The sequence below is a fragment of the Vespa mandarinia genome, chromosome 10, assembly GCF_050613455.1.
Source record: "Vespa mandarinia isolate Hongniang chromosome 10, ASM5061345v1, whole genome shotgun sequence".
NCBI classification, from domain to species: domain Eukaryota; kingdom Metazoa; phylum Arthropoda; class Insecta; order Hymenoptera; family Vespidae; genus Vespa; species Vespa mandarinia.
Window position 1 is genome coordinate 6,811,694 of NC_140819.1, and position 15,693 is coordinate 6,827,386.

The following is a 15,693-nucleotide window of genomic DNA, read 5'->3' on the forward strand; positions in this document are numbered from 1 at the left end:
GGCACCGTTCCACGCGCTCCCCCCTCCAATCTCTTCTCTCTTCGTGTCTTTTTTTGCATTCGCAATGCGACAAATCTTTTCATCCCCCCGGTATAATCATCGCCTAGAAAAACTATATATATATATATGCATACATATATAAATATATATATTGTGTGTGTGTGTGTGTATATATGTATATATGACGTCTTTTTTATCTTTAAATCTGACGTTAGCGACTCGTAATCGAACGATTAATCGAAATAACTTTTCGATAACTATTACGATTTTCACGATTTTCCGAATCGAACTTCACGTTTCTTCTCTAATTCCTTCTCTTTGTCGCGTGTGATTTTTAAAACGATTGGTGAAAAGATCTTTTAACCAAGATAAACGGATCGTTGGATACCCGAAACTTTACAAGTAATGAAAATGAAGCATTTCTATGAATTTAGTTTTTTGAATTTAATTTATTGAATTACTTACCGAGAGAATACAGTTTATTGAATTACGGAATATCGATGTTTGTGAATGTCGTTCCCATCGAAGCCCTATATGAACCTCTAATCTCATTAGATATTTTAAGCCTTAATCTGCGTATTGCTTTTAGCCAAAGAAAATTATTTTTATTTCTTTGAGATGCATTTTATTTTATTTTATTTTATTTTTTCTTTTTGTTCTTTTTATAAGATTAATTTTTATTTGGTATAATAATATTAAGTACATTAATTTACTGTTGTATTTTAATGTTGTTATTATTGTTATACGATAGATATTATTATTTAGAAATTACTATTATTAGAAAACTAATTTAAAACTTGATCTTTGATTTATACATCTAGTTCTTTTGTATTTTTTTTTCTGGTTTTTTTTTTTCTCTAAAAATCAACGCTCTTTACATAAAAATTTAACGATAAATTGATGAAATCCATCAAGCAGTAGTAAGAGAAATCTCTTGTTTTTAATAATTAAATCAAATGACAATAAAAAATTTGCACTTATATTGTTTGCTCAAATATTGAAATTAAAAAAGATGGCTGTAATTACTGTCGTACATTCATAAATATATATTTTAATGTTGCTTGTCGAAACATAATTTTAGTATTTAGTACTAGTATCAAGTGATTTATGTGTCATATTGTAATTATCGTTCTTTTGTTTGTTTACAACAAATTAATCATATTTTACAAGAAATAAAACAAAAAAAAAAATAAATACTTACGAAATAATATAATTTTATGAATATTAATATAATAATATGAAGTTATAGGTTATGTAATTTGTAATAATGAGAATTGCAAAGTTGTATCTAAAATTTTTCGATATATAAAATTTTTATATTATTATTTAATAATATTATAAATTAAAATGATTTCAATTTATTTATTTTACATATAGAAACAAGATGTCTGGAAGGCAACGTGGTCTATTCCAAATGATATTTAGAGATTTTTTAGCATCAATCAGACCTAATGTTAGTAGACCAAAGTTGATGGGAGAAGATTATTTCGGAACTAAATATTATGAAGTACCAAATTTATCCACATTTATAAAAAAGAAACCTGCTCGATATTTTAAAGCTATAAACAATAATTTTGAACAAGAAATACCTGCAGAATGGGAAGCTTGGTTAAGATATCGTAGAAAGGAACCACCAACTTTCTTAGAAATTGAGACAAATTATAAAATTCAAATGACTAAAAAAATAAATGCAACTAAATTAGAAACTTCTAATAAAGAATTAGCAACTTCAAAGAAAACTAATGTACCTGTTGAAAAACGTGGATATGAAAGCTTTCCCATCTATGAGGAGTATAATTCTACGAGTAATAACGAATTAAAACCTAAATTAAAACTAAAATAACTTATTATTAAATTATATAATAAATATATGTAGGTAAATAAAAAATAAAAGAGTAATATACGCTTATCGTGTTATGACTATAACACATCCTTTATATTTGTAGTCAATAAAACCTTCATAATATATACATCTTGTAGTATTAGTTTTTTTTCCATTTTGAAAATTGTTGTGTGCACTATTGATTTTACAGGAATACTATGTGTAAAACAATTTATTATTATTCTCTATCATCTATTTACATATATTTTCTTCATCTATAAGTCAGTCATTTTAGGACGAAAAAAAAAAAGATCATAAATTTTGGCGCTACACCTGCAAGACGTTCAATTTACAAATAGTTGATGTTATATAAAAAGAAATACGCTTTGATCTTTTCCAGAATATTTTCGTAAATAAATCAACTCGAATAGAAAAATTCTGATACTACGATAACTTGTACTTTACAACTACAAAATTCAAGTGCTTATGAATGTATTTTTGTTCAGTGTTCGTCAAGTTAACACAATTTTTATTTTTGCATAATACTATTGCAATAGATTTTAATTTTAATTTTAAGTAAAATGAAATAATAAAAAAAAAAATCATGGATTTTGTCTGATTATTACAGAAATCTATTTATGTTCTATAAGTTTATATTAAACCGTAGTTTAATTAGTCTCTTTAACAAGGAAACTTTACTCTCAATAATGAACTCCAATGTTTTTAGTATACTATTACTTATATTATCAGGTATTGTGAACTCATGAAATGAACCTTACTTCTCAAGATATTAAAATGACAAATCAATTGTATCTGCTTTGAATATCAATGCGACACTCAATTGATAATTGTGAGAGCTTGTAATAAATAATATCCCGAAGTTTGTTCAAATACAAACTATCAGTCAACATCAAATACAAATTCTTCCATGTGGTAGAAATTGATGAAATTTAATATATAAATGTATAATGGAGGGTGCACTCATCAACCAGAAAAATCACTATTATCAAATAAAGCTTGATCATATAACTCTCCTTTCACCAATCTACCACCAAAATAACGACCGTTTAAAGAATCTCTTGCTCGTTCGGCTTCTATAATAAACATATATTATTATATTATGATATATAATAATAATATAATAATATTAAAAGAAATTATCTTACCGCTCATTTGTGAAAATTCGACAAAAATTTTCACAATAACTTCAGCATCTTCGTCATCTTCAGATTGTCGCTCATTATAAATAATGACACGTTCAACAACACCAAATTTAGAGCATTCGTCTTGAATTTCTTCTTTTAGACTCTCATCGATATCTTCAGGAGCTACCATATTTCGTAGAATGACAACACGAGACTCTACTTTACGCATAAGTTTTTGCATGACGAGATGTCGAGCACTCTGTCCTTTAATAGACATATTTTCTTGCTGTTGCAATGTTTGTGGTTCCGTTTCTTCTAATAATTTTTTTTGTAATTCTTCTTGTTGTTTCTGATGTGCAGCTTGTTCTTGCGCTCGTCTCATAATATCAGAATTTGCTGTTGTTGTAACTACTGGTATCTATAAATAAATAGTAATTAATGAATTTTTTCAATTAGATAATATATTACATGATATTCATGAAAAAAGAAAAAAAAACGTACGACTGGAGTTCCTACAATGGCGGGAGCAACAACAGCTCGAGGTGGTATAATAACTGGTTGTCCAGGAATTGGTTGTATAATTGCAGGTGGGCGTGTTAAGGTCTGTGGTATGGCAATACCCGGAGGCGGTATAACTGGTGCAACAGTTGCGACAGTTGGTGGTGCCATTATTGTTGCGGGTGCAATCGTTGGTCGTACTATTCCTGGTAAAGCTATAATGAATCACGAAAGAAAATAAATCGAAATGAAAATAAATTACAACCCTAATGTATGTAAATATAATAAATATCGTATAAATACCTTGATTCAAGATTGGTGGTGCAGTTGCTCCAAGTTTGGTTAATCCAAGTGCTACAGCATTGCTAGCTACTGCATCCATAGCTTGTATTTTTGCTGTAGCTGCAGCAGCAGCTACTGCGGCAGCTGTTGGCATCATACTAGTTCCACTTGGTGGTCCCATCAAAGCATTCGGTGGAGTAATAGCTCTACCAACCCTTAGATACTGTCCACCCAAGTCAAACAAATTCATAGATGCTATTGCTTCTAAAGCTGCTTGCATTGTTTCATATTCAATAAAGCCATAGCCTTTATGCCTATGTGGTGAACTTCCTTGTGCTAATTTACAATATGTGATAGGTCCAAAAGCTTCGAAGACAGATTTTATATCATCTTCCGTCAAATCATGATGTATAGATGCAATATAAATACGATTGTAATGTTTGCTTTCTTCTGTAATTTCATCAATTACTGATTGAGCTTGAGGCATATTGGATGGTCTTCCCACTACCTGAAAAATATCAATAAATACAAATATATTCGATGATATGTGTTATAACATAATATCATACATATACTTTTATATAAAAAATTTTAATTGTAAAAATAAATATATTCATATTGCTTCAAAAAGAGTCTGAAGTTTTTTATTTATCAATATTATATAAAAAACGGATATGAAGGATATGCTATTAACGATAAAACTATTATTTAGAAAATCAAAATTTTAAAGATGAATAAATTATTTTTAATTATAAGAATAATTAATTAAGAGGAATAAAGAAGAGGAATATAAAGGAGTTTTATATATGTTTATATATGGAGTAAAATATATTAAAATTTCTTTGTCATCTAAATATGTCAAATATGAATGAAGTGGAAAAGAAAAAAAAATAAGACAGACCAATATATTAGGATTTCGATCGAACGGCATTCTAATATAACGATGCAGTTCAATCGATTATAATTTGTGAAACAAAATAAAAATTTGCCGACCTCCGGCGGGATGATAGGATTGCTGGGGGACAGGAAATTCGTTATATAGGTACGTCCCGCTACCTTGATGTTGCGTCCACCAATCATGACACCATTCATTTGTTCTAAAGCAAGTTGTGCAGCTTCAGGTATCTCATATTCGACGAATGCAAATCCTTTATGTTTCTGCGTAACAGGATCCCAAGACATGTTGATAGACTTGATTGGTCCAAAGGGTAAAAATGCTTGTCTGATTGTGTCCTCTTTCAATTCGAAGCTGATACTGCCTACATACACCCTGTTTATATACGAATAATATATTAGTTTACAATTTATAAATAAAATAAAATGTAATACTATAATTTTATCATATCTAATTGTAATATATAATTAATATTAATTCTATTTTTTTTTTTATCTTTTGTTATTAAGCTTATTTTTAATATATCTCTTAATGAAGGTATTTATGAAACAAATTTTTCTTACTCTATCCATTAGACTAAAGAAATATTTTCTGATTCTTTAAAAGAACAAATTCATACAGCAAATTAAACATATAAAAAAAAAATTAATATTGTAATTTAAAAATAAATTATTTTAAGGATGCATTGATTATAATAAACTGTTACGTTGATATGCTGTATAAATTTGAACAGTTTTTTTAAATATTTGTAATGCTTTCTGGAAAATAATAAAATATAAAAAATATTAAATGATGATTATATTATTTTTTAAATCCAAGCAATAAAATTATTGTGTATACTAGTATAAAATCTATATACAATAAAAAAAAAATGTATAAACTCATTATGTTTATGTATAATAACTTGTATAGTTTGAAACTAATCGGCAGGAAATGAAATGTACATTTCCTAGCATGCTAACACAATGAACAGAATTGCTTTATGATTTAATATGTATAATAATAGTAAAATGAAATATGTGGTGTGTATGTATGGGCGAATATGTGTATATTGTTGTAAATGTACGCACGCATTTATATATAACAAATTCTAATCTTATACTGAATCATAATATTTATGAAATGATATAAGATCAAAGTGAGCAAATATAAAACTTAACTAATCATTGTTAATGTTATAAAAGCTTTTAATTAACGTTAAATATTAATAGTTTTCTTTTAACAAAACTATGAGTATTTATCTGAGCATAAGATGCAACAGTAACTGAAAATGTTGGATGTGATATCTTGAACTACGATGGCCAGGTTTGAGGACAAAATTTGGAGGGCTAAGGCAAAGAACAAACAAACCTGCACATGAGGGCGAGAGCCTGCTGTCTCTGCACCTGATTCCGTTGACTAGCCATTTGCTGCAACACAAAGGACCATAGGCCTTCTATTGATATCCCTCCCCCTTACATACACCATCTTTCAATCACATTTCAAATATCCCCCAAGCTCTTTTACCACTCTAACTTCTTTGCTCAACTACTACTCCTTTTGTATATGCATTGGGCATTTTATATATAATTGTATCATAATAAATGAATAAAGTTTATTAAAATTACAAATTACACACTAAAGAATTTGTGTGTTGTAGAAATACTATAGTGCAATTAAAAAAAAAAAAAAAAAAAAAAAAAAAAAAAAAAAAAAAAAACATGAAAAATATATATCTTTAAAAGAAAAAATTAGAACAATTGATGTATGATGCTAAAAATATATAATTTCCCATCTCATAAAGATCACTTATTAATTGATATTACAATAAAAATGATTTAGTAATTTAAAATGAACAAATTAAATAGTCAAATTATATTTTATATAATAAATGAAATATATAAATGCTATAAAAGAAAAAATAGTTGAGCTCAGAAGGGTATATTTATTAACTTTCTGAAATCATCCACAGATTCATGCTCAAAAACATGTCCTCCTCGCGCTGGTACAGCTCTGCTCCCGCCGACTACTATTTCAAGATATCTAACCTTCTCATATGGTAGCAACTCAGGGAAACGTTTAGGAGTGTTTGATCGTTAGGCGGATTCGTATTATTTCTGTCTTGACTTGGTTGACACTAACCTGCACATTAGCAATAAAACTTGCTGCCGCAGGACCAACTTATTCTTCTGCGGGGAGAAAAAATCAACCGATCAGAGTGAGGTTCCAGTGTTCGTCTTTAATTTCTTATGATTCACTTTACTCGCATGTTTAACGAACACAGGTAAAATATAATAATAATAGCAGAAATTTATTATGACTCGGCGGGGCGAGCTAATTTTATAAGGACAAATATGAATTGCAAAACTAAATTATACATACTAAATAATCTTTGTTCTTTAATTTCGTAACATTGGCAAAGAGCTAAATAGAGGAAACAACATTATATATTTACATGTATTATTTTTGAACATTCAATAGTAAATAAAAATTCATAAAAGAGACCCAAAATTGTTTCTGACTCTATAAGTGTATATGTTAAATTTATTCCACTGTGCATTCTATATTTAATATTATGTCAAATATTCTTAAAAAATAATATATATGATAAAGTGCCATTATGCAAATTATTATAAAATATATTAACAACAAGATACTTAACTTCTACATCAATTTTTATAAAGGATTTTTCTAGATTTTTCTCTTATCTTTATTATAATACATTATACTTTCTTCAATATAAGAATGCACAATTGAATATAAAATACATGTTAGGCGAGTAAAGCTTATTAGTCTTATAGAAAAGAATTACCTGCTGTTGATGAGCTAATGTTTGTTTCATGAGAACCATCTTGATGCTTTGTTCCATAGCATATTTCTTCGCTCTATTCACTGTATCTTGCTGTTCAGATGTAATTTTCGGTAGTCCTGCACCTAAGATGCCAGGTAATGTAAGGTACTTTGCACCAGGACCTAAGCATAATATATTAAAAACTATATTACAAATTGTATTTTAATTGATTATAAATTAATTCAGATTACAAAATTATTTCAGATCTTATCAGCTATAAGTCCACTAATATTTTATCATTTCAATATAACTTTAGTTGAAATGATTGAAAATAAAATGTCACAAATTTTGTTCACATCATTCAAAGCAATTAAAATTTTATTTCATATCATGACTATATACATACCGGCTACAACTTGACCTATTTGATTAAGGTCATATATAGGGCCTGGCAAGAAGTCTGTTGCGTTCCCTACAAAAAAATTTGGTATTAGAAAAAAATTAAACTATCATGGATACTTATTGTCTTTACTTCCACCATCACATTGCACATTTATGAGACACCAATATACCGTTCATATTTTTGTGAAGGTAGAGGTATTATCTTAATAGTCAAATTTTAATTTTTATATTCTAACTTTGTGAAATAAATTTTTGTCAGTTTTATTTTTAATATTTCAATTTTTATATTATTATATTAACCATATTATTAAAAACTATTAGTTGATTTTGAAAATAATAATAGATAAATTTGTGGTAGCTCAAAAGTCTCAGATATCTTTATGTAAAATATTGTGAAGTTACTGTTTTATAACAATTGAACTAATTAAGACATTCAAAGTAGTCTTCTATTAAGTTCTGTTTAACATCACAATTAACTAAAGGAACCATAATAAGTAATAATATTGTACAGCAATTCCCGCCATAGGATCTTCCTCCAAACTGTAAGTTCAAAAGAATTAAAATAGTCAAAATATACGCAATACAACAACTGTTTAAAATAGTGTTTTTTTTTTTAATATGTGTGTATATATATGCATATATATACACAGATGCATTAAGAATGGAGAAACAGAATTCTCCTTCTTCGCCTAACTATCAGAAAAAATGAAAGTGCACTGTATAGTTTTTAAATCAGTCATGAAATCTTTTGCAGTAATTGTATAATAGTCTATAAAAATGTAAGTAGAAGTTATTTTAATGTAAACTTTTTAAAAATATTTCACAAGCCAAATTCAATTGAAGTTTGAATAATTTTAATTGCTAATTTAAATATCAGCCTCAAAACATCAAACCACTTATAATTACATTAGATACTTTCGTTTTATACGATCATAACCAATTTGGTCTGCTAGTCTCTGAAACAGAAATCAGAACACGTTGAAACGTTTTGTTAAGATTTCTCCGTTCTTTCTTTTTTTTTTTTGCTTTTTTTCTTTTTTTTTTTTTATTTTCTTTTTTTTTTTTTTTTTAATTTGCAATTTCGTGAATTAAGATTGTTAACTTTGTTCAATTGTTTGATTTACAGCTAACCGTATTCTGGGCTGAGCAATGACGGTTGCGCGCAAATTATCCGAGATTGAGGCGATGCACATATCTGCAAGCACAAAGCAAAGGAGAACACTCTCAGTGCATTTTCTGCGCCATTTTCTTAGATTTTGCCTCGTCCAACCTATCTCGCAATTAATCCTAACCTTTTTGTATAGCAATGGCGATTGTAGATATGAATAACGGCTATAGCATTAAGTATGTTCTGTTTTCAGACAGATATGAAAAAACTAAATAAATATACGATCATTATTTTAGAAAGTTAAGAATATTTAAGACAATTATACATCCTATAAAAATTTTTATGAATTTAAATAATACTATTAGCACTTAGGCTTAGTATTATTAATATAGAATTATAAAAGTATATTGTGTGTGTGTAACTAAATGAAACATATATAATAATCTTATAGCCTGACTGAATATATCTTTCATTTAGACTGTTGAAGTCTTTTCCTAATTTTCTAATCACCCTGATCATGATATATATCTTCTCAACCTCATGAACTTACCTTTTAAATTTCCTGTTTTAATAAATTTATATCATTTAATAAACATCTTCAGAGAGACAAATATCGCCATTGCTCATCTTAATTACAAGTCTCTTAGATACGCATCAACCCTTTCTATTCGTAATATTTTAATAGTATTCATATAACAAAAATATAAAATTAAGATATTACTTTTATTACTCTATATGGTTCTATCGTTTTATGCATGTATTATTTTCTAATTCCACTTCATCTACATAAGATCTGACTTCTTTCTAATTCTTAGTGTCATAGATATAGAAACATTTAAAACAGTATGATTATATCTATAACACCAACATTATTAAGCATGATATTTATATATATTTGACTTCATGGAGATATATGAGACTCGTAATTAGGATCATAGAAAGGACTACCCTAATATGCTGACCTATCTAAAGTATGCATCATATGGTACTCGATTGATGCTGTGTGAGTGGGAGTTTGCAAAACTCTGATCTGTTCTGTTCAACGAATGTAGCGTTCTCTTTCTTTGTTTGGCGCACGCTCATGATCACAGCTCAGTCGTAGGCCACAGATTCTGTACTGTCTCTCCGCTGTAACATCTCAGAACAGAAGGACAACCATACATTAGTTTTATTCAGGGCCAACGATCATCTAGAACCCTAACCTATCAAAATTTATTCTGAAACTGCAATAGACCACTTGACTGCTACAATTTGCCAGCATTTAAGAGAAAGCTAGCACCTGATTGCCCTAAGTAAATGTGATCAAAGTATTTTCCTTCGTCATTCCCTTTTTGTTTAAAAATTACACCTCCTGTCGTTTGTGTATATACCACGTTTTCCACACATACATATATGTGTACGATTTCTTAGTGATTATGCAGATACAGCTATTTGGCTGCTTTAGCAATATACCTTCAACTCTAGACTTCTTGCTTGGTGGTTCCATATTATTTTGTGAAGTTGGTGCCTGGACAAACAAATAAAAATATAAGAATTAATCTTTTTTTAATATATATTTATCTTGTTTATCAATATGCAATACATTTTAATGCACAAATAAATTAATTCAAATAAATATATATATATATATCACAAAGATAATTATAATCTATTAGACTAACGTAAAAGCAAGGAGCATTATAAAGATGGAACAGATTAATATCGTGAAAAGATTACTAATACAAACATAAATCGTTAGGTATTTCAACGTATAAATTAAATATTTATACATAAATAATATACATATTTATGTATGACAAAAAAAAAAAAGAAATAAAAATTCTGATGTGATCAAATTATTCGTAAATCTTCTAAGATCGAGGATATGTGGGAAATCTAAACTCTTTTGTAACGGCCATAGTTGTTCGATACTTCACTTTTTCTTTCTATTACCAAAACATTATATTACATGTAACTAAATTTAATCGCATATTTACCATGGCCATTGTTCCGTTCATTATCCTTTTCAATCTAGAGAAATAAAATGTACTTTTGACTCCGCTACACTAAAAAATCGCACGCGATACTGATCAACTGGCTCACACCCGAAGCTCTGTTCTCTACGGAAGTTGCACAAGGAAGATACATGTAAGCTATCCTATTTTAAAGTTCAAACTATTAAATATCTTTTATTATAAGTAATTATGGTCATATAAATTTTATAATTTATAAATAATATTATAAATAATTATCTATGTTTATTATTATCGCTCATATATAATTCTTTTATGAAATCTTTTTCAAAGACAACTTGACTTACGTATCACTTTTCCAATGGAGAAGACATGCGTTTATGGGTTAGAACTTAAAACATAGAAAAATAAGAAATAATTGATAAGAAATTATACTATCATGGATACAGACGGTTTTCAAGTGAGAATAATCGATAATGAAAAGGTAAAAGACAATATTTTTCCATTATCTCGTAATTTTGTTTAATAATCAATTTTCATTTTCGTATATTTATATATATATATATATATATATATACACATACATATATATATATATATATATATATATATATATATTGAAAATATATAATAAATAATTTATATGATGAAAATAAATTCAATACATTCCTGTTTATCAACAATTTGTAATATTTTCATGAAATAAAAAAGGGAAAAGGTCTTTTTGCCACACGTGCATATAAAAAAGGTAGTATAATATTTGAAGAAAAACCAATAGTGTGTTGTCAATTTCCTTGGAATGCAGAATATGGATATTTGGCATGCGACAATTGCTTGAAACCTTTAGAAAATGCAGAAGAAACTGCTCGTAGGTTAACTGCTAAACCAGATATAATTCTTCCGTATATGGAATGTTGTAAAACGGAAAAGAATTTGATTACAGAATGTTCTGCCTGTGGAACAAAATATTGTAGCAATGAATGTCAAAATGAAGCAATGGAAAGGTAATTACATTTTTACATTATTTATATATAATAATAATTATAATTTGGTATATAAAATAATTATCAATTATTTTTGATTTTTAATTAAATTGGTATAACATGTGCATAGTTTTTCAGATATCATAAAATATTATGTTTACAAACAAGGGATAAAAATGAAGATCATCCATTGGTACAATTAAATGAAATATGGAAACAAATGCATTATCCACCTGAAACAGCAACAATAATGTTATTAGCTAGAATGATTGCTATTGTTATACAAACTTCTAATCAAGAAGATATTTTGCAAACTTTTTCTCAATTTTGTCATCGTACTGTAAATGACACTGATGAAATAGCACACAATTTATTAGGTGAAAAGTTTATTGGACAAATTGATTTATTAAGACAGATGTTACAGAAGGCATTAAATAATGATTATACATCGAATGTGTGTAATAATTATTATTTGTATATAAATAATATTAAAATACTATTTCATTTTAAGTTTTATTTTTTTTTTGTGTACAGTGGTTTACGCCAGAAGGTTTTAGAAGTTTGTTAGCTTTAGTAGGTACTAATGGTCAAGGAATTGGAACAAATGCATTTGCTCAATGGGTGGGGAATGTTAATGTTTTAAAATTACCTAAAGATGAAAAAATACACATTAATAAATTCATTAATAGACTTTATGATGATATGAAAGAAGGTATGTAAAATAAAAATTATATTTCTCTTCTATTAAACTTAAGCATTATAAATTGTAATATAATATTATTTTTCCTCAGTGGTTGGTTCATTTCTGAATAATGAAGGTTCTGGCCTCTATGTCCTTCAATCTAAAATAAATCATAGCTGTTTATCAAATGCAGATGTTGAGTTCCCTTATTCAAATAATGTCTTAGTATTAAAAGCTACTCGTGATATTCAACCTGGAGAAGAGATTTGTATAAGTTATCTTGAAGATTGTGAACTTAGAAGTAGACATTCTAGACAAAAAGCTTTAAAATCTTACTACTTGTTTATTTGTTCTTGTGAAAAATGTCAATCAGAGGCTGGAGATCCTGATGAAACATCTGATGATAATGAATATATGTAATTATAATATATTAATATAATTGATATGAAAATATTATTTTCTAACACGTATATGGTGCTTTAAAATTATTTAAGTCATTAACATCTGCAAATAATCAACCCACTGTAACATATAAATAGTACATACCACTCATTTTTACATTTAAATCGACTTTAATATCAAATTAATAATGACGATGAATCATAGATTATATTAATAAAAGAATATTAATTTCTAAAATAATAAAAATGTATGAATGTATTCTTAAAATAAATTAAAAAATAAAGATAAAATTTCTAGTTATCTATAGCTTCATTTATTAGCACAAATTTATTTTAAATGTTCTACATTTCACTAAATTAATATCATACACTTGTCAAGATGTGCTACATTCACTAATAGAATACTTGATACAAGCAAAATTTTGTTGGCTAAATTCAGACGTTTTTAGAAAAGCAAAAGTTAAAAAACAAATAATGATATTTTATTCTTTTATATCATTATCTTTTGTATGTTCATTTGTAATTTTTATGATAAATATATAAATTGTGATAAAAATAAACTTTACTTGTATAAAATATTTTTTGGTATAATGTGAAAAAAGATTTAAATGTTATAATGATAAATAATTTATAAATGATTAAAACAATGATATTATGAATAATTTGCGTTGTCAGTATTAATTATAATTTTATACAATCTGTCAAACTGTCGAACTGTCTGAGATTTGTCATTCAGTATTAAGTTTAAATACTATTTTTTTTATATTTTTACAACTTATTAAAAATTATTTGTTATTTTGTTATATTATATTTATACAGCTTATAATATTTTATTTCTTTTGTATTTTTAAATTTTACAGCATTGTAATTGAAAATGATATATTATAAAGTAATATTATGAATATCATTTATTTTTTCTAAATATTACAAAATTGTTACTCTTCAAGAGTCAACTCATTCCTTCCCATTGACATAAGATTAGAAATATAAGGAGGTAAAGGAGCAAGAAGTATTCCTCTTTCAAATAAAGTTGTTAAAAACATAATTACATCTTCGCTACGAAACTCCCACCTTAAAAAAATATATTTTAATATTTTAATATTATTTAATTGTTAAATAGACATATTTTATATATAAGACAATCATTAATAAAATTTATATTTTTATATAGACTTACCCTACTTGAATAATATCATTTGTTAATCGTGATGCTATTTCTCTATCACTAATAGAACTATTTGGTCCCCTAACAACGAGTGTATCTAATGTTGGTGGATTTACACCAAAACAATTTTCTGTAAAATTTCTCCTTTGTCTTTCTTGTGTATAATCAATACCTGTATCTCTAAAATATAGGTAATAATAATATTAATTTAATATTAAAATTCTGAGAATACAATAGTATTTTTAAAATATAAATAAATATATTACCTGATCATAGGTTGAGCATCTTGGTACGTTGTTTTATTTATGATATCTGCTGCACTTAAAGCGCCTTGTATTCGTAGTCGAAGTAATCTCATTAAAGACATAAGATCTTTACCTCTTAAATCAATGCTTTTGTGTTTATTATAGCCCATACTATGAGTTATTGCATCTATAAAGATGTTTGGGGGATTTTTTTTGGCAGAAAATAAATACTTTTGGTCCAAGAATAAAGCAAAATAATTTGCTGGGACTTTTACATTATTTCTCTTTATATATTTTATACTTAAATACATGATACCATTAAAAACTATGGCATCGACTTCTATTTTTGTAGACAATAATTTTTGTCTATCAAGTTTTTCCTTTACACTTTGTTTAAAATCTCCAGTCCCAATGTGAAGAGGTTCATTATTAGAGCCTGATACACTGTAAGTATACCAATGCTTTCGTTTATGTCTACTTATGTCTAAAAAATAATCAAAAATAACAAAAAATTAAAATGATTCATAAGGAAATGAATAAGGAAAAAACAAAAAAAAACCATAAGATTTACCAATTAATTCTAATTTCATTAATCGTTGTCTTAATACTTTCTCTTGTATTTTAGTATCCTTTAAAAATAAATATTGAAAAAGTATAATGTTTAACAAAAAATATAATAATGTAGATATATTTATATATAACTAAATAAAAATGATTAAAAATATGTCAATAAAAATTACATTTATTATTTCTTCTAAAATAGCAGCAACATTTGCAGTTGTAAAATTTTCATGATGTTTTATCAATTGGGACCTCACATGATTCCACGTAGTTTCTGGAAAAACTGGTAATACAGCATTTTCTAATTCTTCAAATTTAAATTTACGGAGAACATTCACGATCCGTTGTTTTCTTGAATTTCCTGTAATTTAAATATTAACTTCTCATGTAAACCTCTTCAATGTTTATAGTAATATTTTAAAGTTTAATAAATTAAAATGAAAATGCAATAATTTATAATTACATTTATACTAACCTGTTGACATTATGTAACTAAATAGCAATACAAATGTTTATTAATAATAAAAAGATATAAAATTTATATTTTATTTCACAACATTGTCACTATTTTGACAATATTATATACAAACATACTCATCAACTACATAACATAAACTGGACAATTCCATGGACTATCATATATTGCATTTAACCACAAACATGTAAATACTAGAATATGTGTGTAAATTTAGAGGCCAAAAATGGAAGAATTAAATCACTATATTCTCTTTTGTGATTGGTCAATTAGTTTTCATGGAAATAGAAAAATAAAAATTATTAAT

The 15,693-nt window shown here is 26.8% G+C and overlaps 4 protein-coding genes across 10 annotated transcripts; 2 read left to right on the forward strand and 2 right to left on the reverse strand.

The window, feature by feature from the left end:
• Positions 1 to 53: 53 nt before the first annotated feature.
• On the forward strand, positions 54 to 1,924 carry LOC118445536 (NADH dehydrogenase [ubiquinone] 1 alpha subcomplex assembly factor 2). The gene is made up of 2 exons (XM_035875194.2): positions 54 to 402; positions 1,378 to 1,924. The coding sequence occupies exon 2, from the start codon at positions 1,385 to 1,387 to the stop codon at positions 1,841 to 1,843; it is 459 nt and encodes a 152-aa protein (XP_035731087.1). The 5' UTR covers positions 54 to 402; positions 1,378 to 1,384; the 3' UTR covers positions 1,844 to 1,924.
• On the reverse strand, positions 1,909 to 11,034 carry hfp (Poly(U)-binding-splicing factor hfp). 6 transcript variants are annotated; one of them, XM_035875181.2, is made up of 13 exons: positions 10,899 to 10,989; positions 10,375 to 10,429; positions 9,885 to 10,059; positions 8,946 to 9,009; positions 8,721 to 8,770; positions 7,819 to 7,884; positions 7,434 to 7,594; positions 5,993 to 6,051; positions 4,804 to 5,017; positions 3,769 to 4,255; positions 3,469 to 3,680; positions 2,989 to 3,385; positions 1,910 to 2,916 (listed from the first exon to the last, which is right to left on the reverse strand). In XM_035875181.2, the coding sequence occupies exons 7-13, from the start codon at positions 7,488 to 7,490 to the stop codon at positions 2,807 to 2,809; spliced, it is 1,536 nt and encodes a 511-aa protein (XP_035731074.1). In that variant the 5' UTR covers positions 7,491 to 7,594; positions 7,819 to 7,884; positions 8,721 to 8,770; positions 8,946 to 9,009; positions 9,885 to 10,059; positions 10,375 to 10,429; positions 10,899 to 10,989; the 3' UTR covers positions 1,910 to 2,806. The 6 variants fall into 6 exon arrangements, with proteins under 6 accessions (XP_035731073.1, XP_035731080.1, XP_035731074.1 ...); XM_035875185.2 differs by lacking the exons at positions 8,721 to 8,770; positions 8,946 to 9,009; XM_035875180.2 differs by lacking the exons at positions 5,993 to 6,051; positions 8,721 to 8,770; positions 8,946 to 9,009; positions 9,885 to 10,059 and adding an exon at positions 6,764 to 6,810 and having other exon boundaries at positions 1,909 to 2,916; positions 10,899 to 11,034.
• On the forward strand, positions 10,909 to 13,132 carry Smyd5 (SET and MYND domain containing, class 5). Of its 2 annotated transcripts, XM_035875189.2 has the most exons (7): positions 10,909 to 11,049; positions 11,208 to 11,358; positions 11,586 to 11,742; positions 11,818 to 11,878; positions 11,996 to 12,311; positions 12,392 to 12,569; positions 12,649 to 13,132. In XM_035875189.2, exons 2-7 carry the CDS (start codon positions 11,314 to 11,316, stop codon positions 12,957 to 12,959), a joined length of 1,068 nt encoding a protein of 355 aa, XP_035731082.1. In that variant the 5' UTR covers positions 10,909 to 11,049; positions 11,208 to 11,313; the 3' UTR covers positions 12,960 to 13,132. The 2 variants fall into 2 exon arrangements, with proteins under 2 accessions (XP_035731082.1, XP_035731081.1); XM_035875188.2 differs by having other exon boundaries at positions 11,586 to 11,878.
• A 484-nt stretch (positions 13,133 to 13,616) lies between these two features.
• LOC118445534 (uncharacterized) lies at positions 13,617 to 15,604 on the reverse strand. The gene is made up of 7 exons (XM_085659686.1): positions 15,506 to 15,604; positions 15,387 to 15,403; positions 15,091 to 15,272; positions 14,922 to 14,979; positions 14,372 to 14,834; positions 14,118 to 14,285; positions 13,617 to 14,011 (listed from the first exon to the last, which is right to left on the reverse strand). Exons 1-7 carry the CDS (start codon positions 15,538 to 15,540, stop codon positions 13,876 to 13,878), a joined length of 1,059 nt encoding a protein of 352 aa, XP_085515812.1. The 5' UTR covers positions 15,541 to 15,604; the 3' UTR covers positions 13,617 to 13,875.
• Positions 15,605 to 15,693: the final 89 nt, after the last annotated feature.

Bases quoted from the DNA above. Each gene is read 5' to 3' on its own strand.
- LOC118445536 (XM_035875194.2), top strand. From the start codon at position 1,385: ATGTCTGGAAGGCAACGTGGTCTATTCCAAATGATATTTAGAGATTTT.
- hfp (XM_035875179.2), bottom strand. From the start codon at position 10,919: ATGAACGGAACAATGGCCATG. The intron at 10,430-10,898 runs GTAAATATGCGA...TTGTTTGTCCAG, and splicing joins TGAACGGAACAATGGCCATG to GCACCAACTTCACAAAATAA. The intron at 7,595-7,818 runs GTATGTATATAG...TATTATGCTTAG, and splicing joins AATAGGTCAAGTTGTAGCCG to GTCCTGGTGCAAAGTACCTT.
- Smyd5 (XM_035875188.2), top strand. From the start codon at position 11,314: ATGGATACAGACGGTTTTCAAGTGAGAATAATCGATAATGAAAAG. The intron at 11,359-11,585 runs GTAAAAGACAAT...GAAATAAAAAAG, and splicing joins GAATAATCGATAATGAAAAG to GGAAAAGGTCTTTTTGCCAC. The intron at 11,879-11,995 runs GTAATTACATTT...ATAGTTTTTCAG, and splicing joins CAAAATGAAGCAATGGAAAG to ATATCATAAAATATTATGTT.
- LOC118445534 (XM_085659686.1), bottom strand. From the start codon at position 15,540: ATGGAATTGTCCAGTTTATGTTATGTAGTTGATGA. The intron at 14,980-15,090 runs GTAATTTTTATT...TTATTTTTAAAG, and splicing joins TTTTAGAAGAAATAATAAAT to GATACTAAAATACAAGAGAA. The intron at 14,012-14,117 runs GTAAGTCTATAT...TATTTTTTTAAG, and splicing joins AATGATATTATTCAAGTAGG to GTGGGAGTTTCGTAGCGAAG.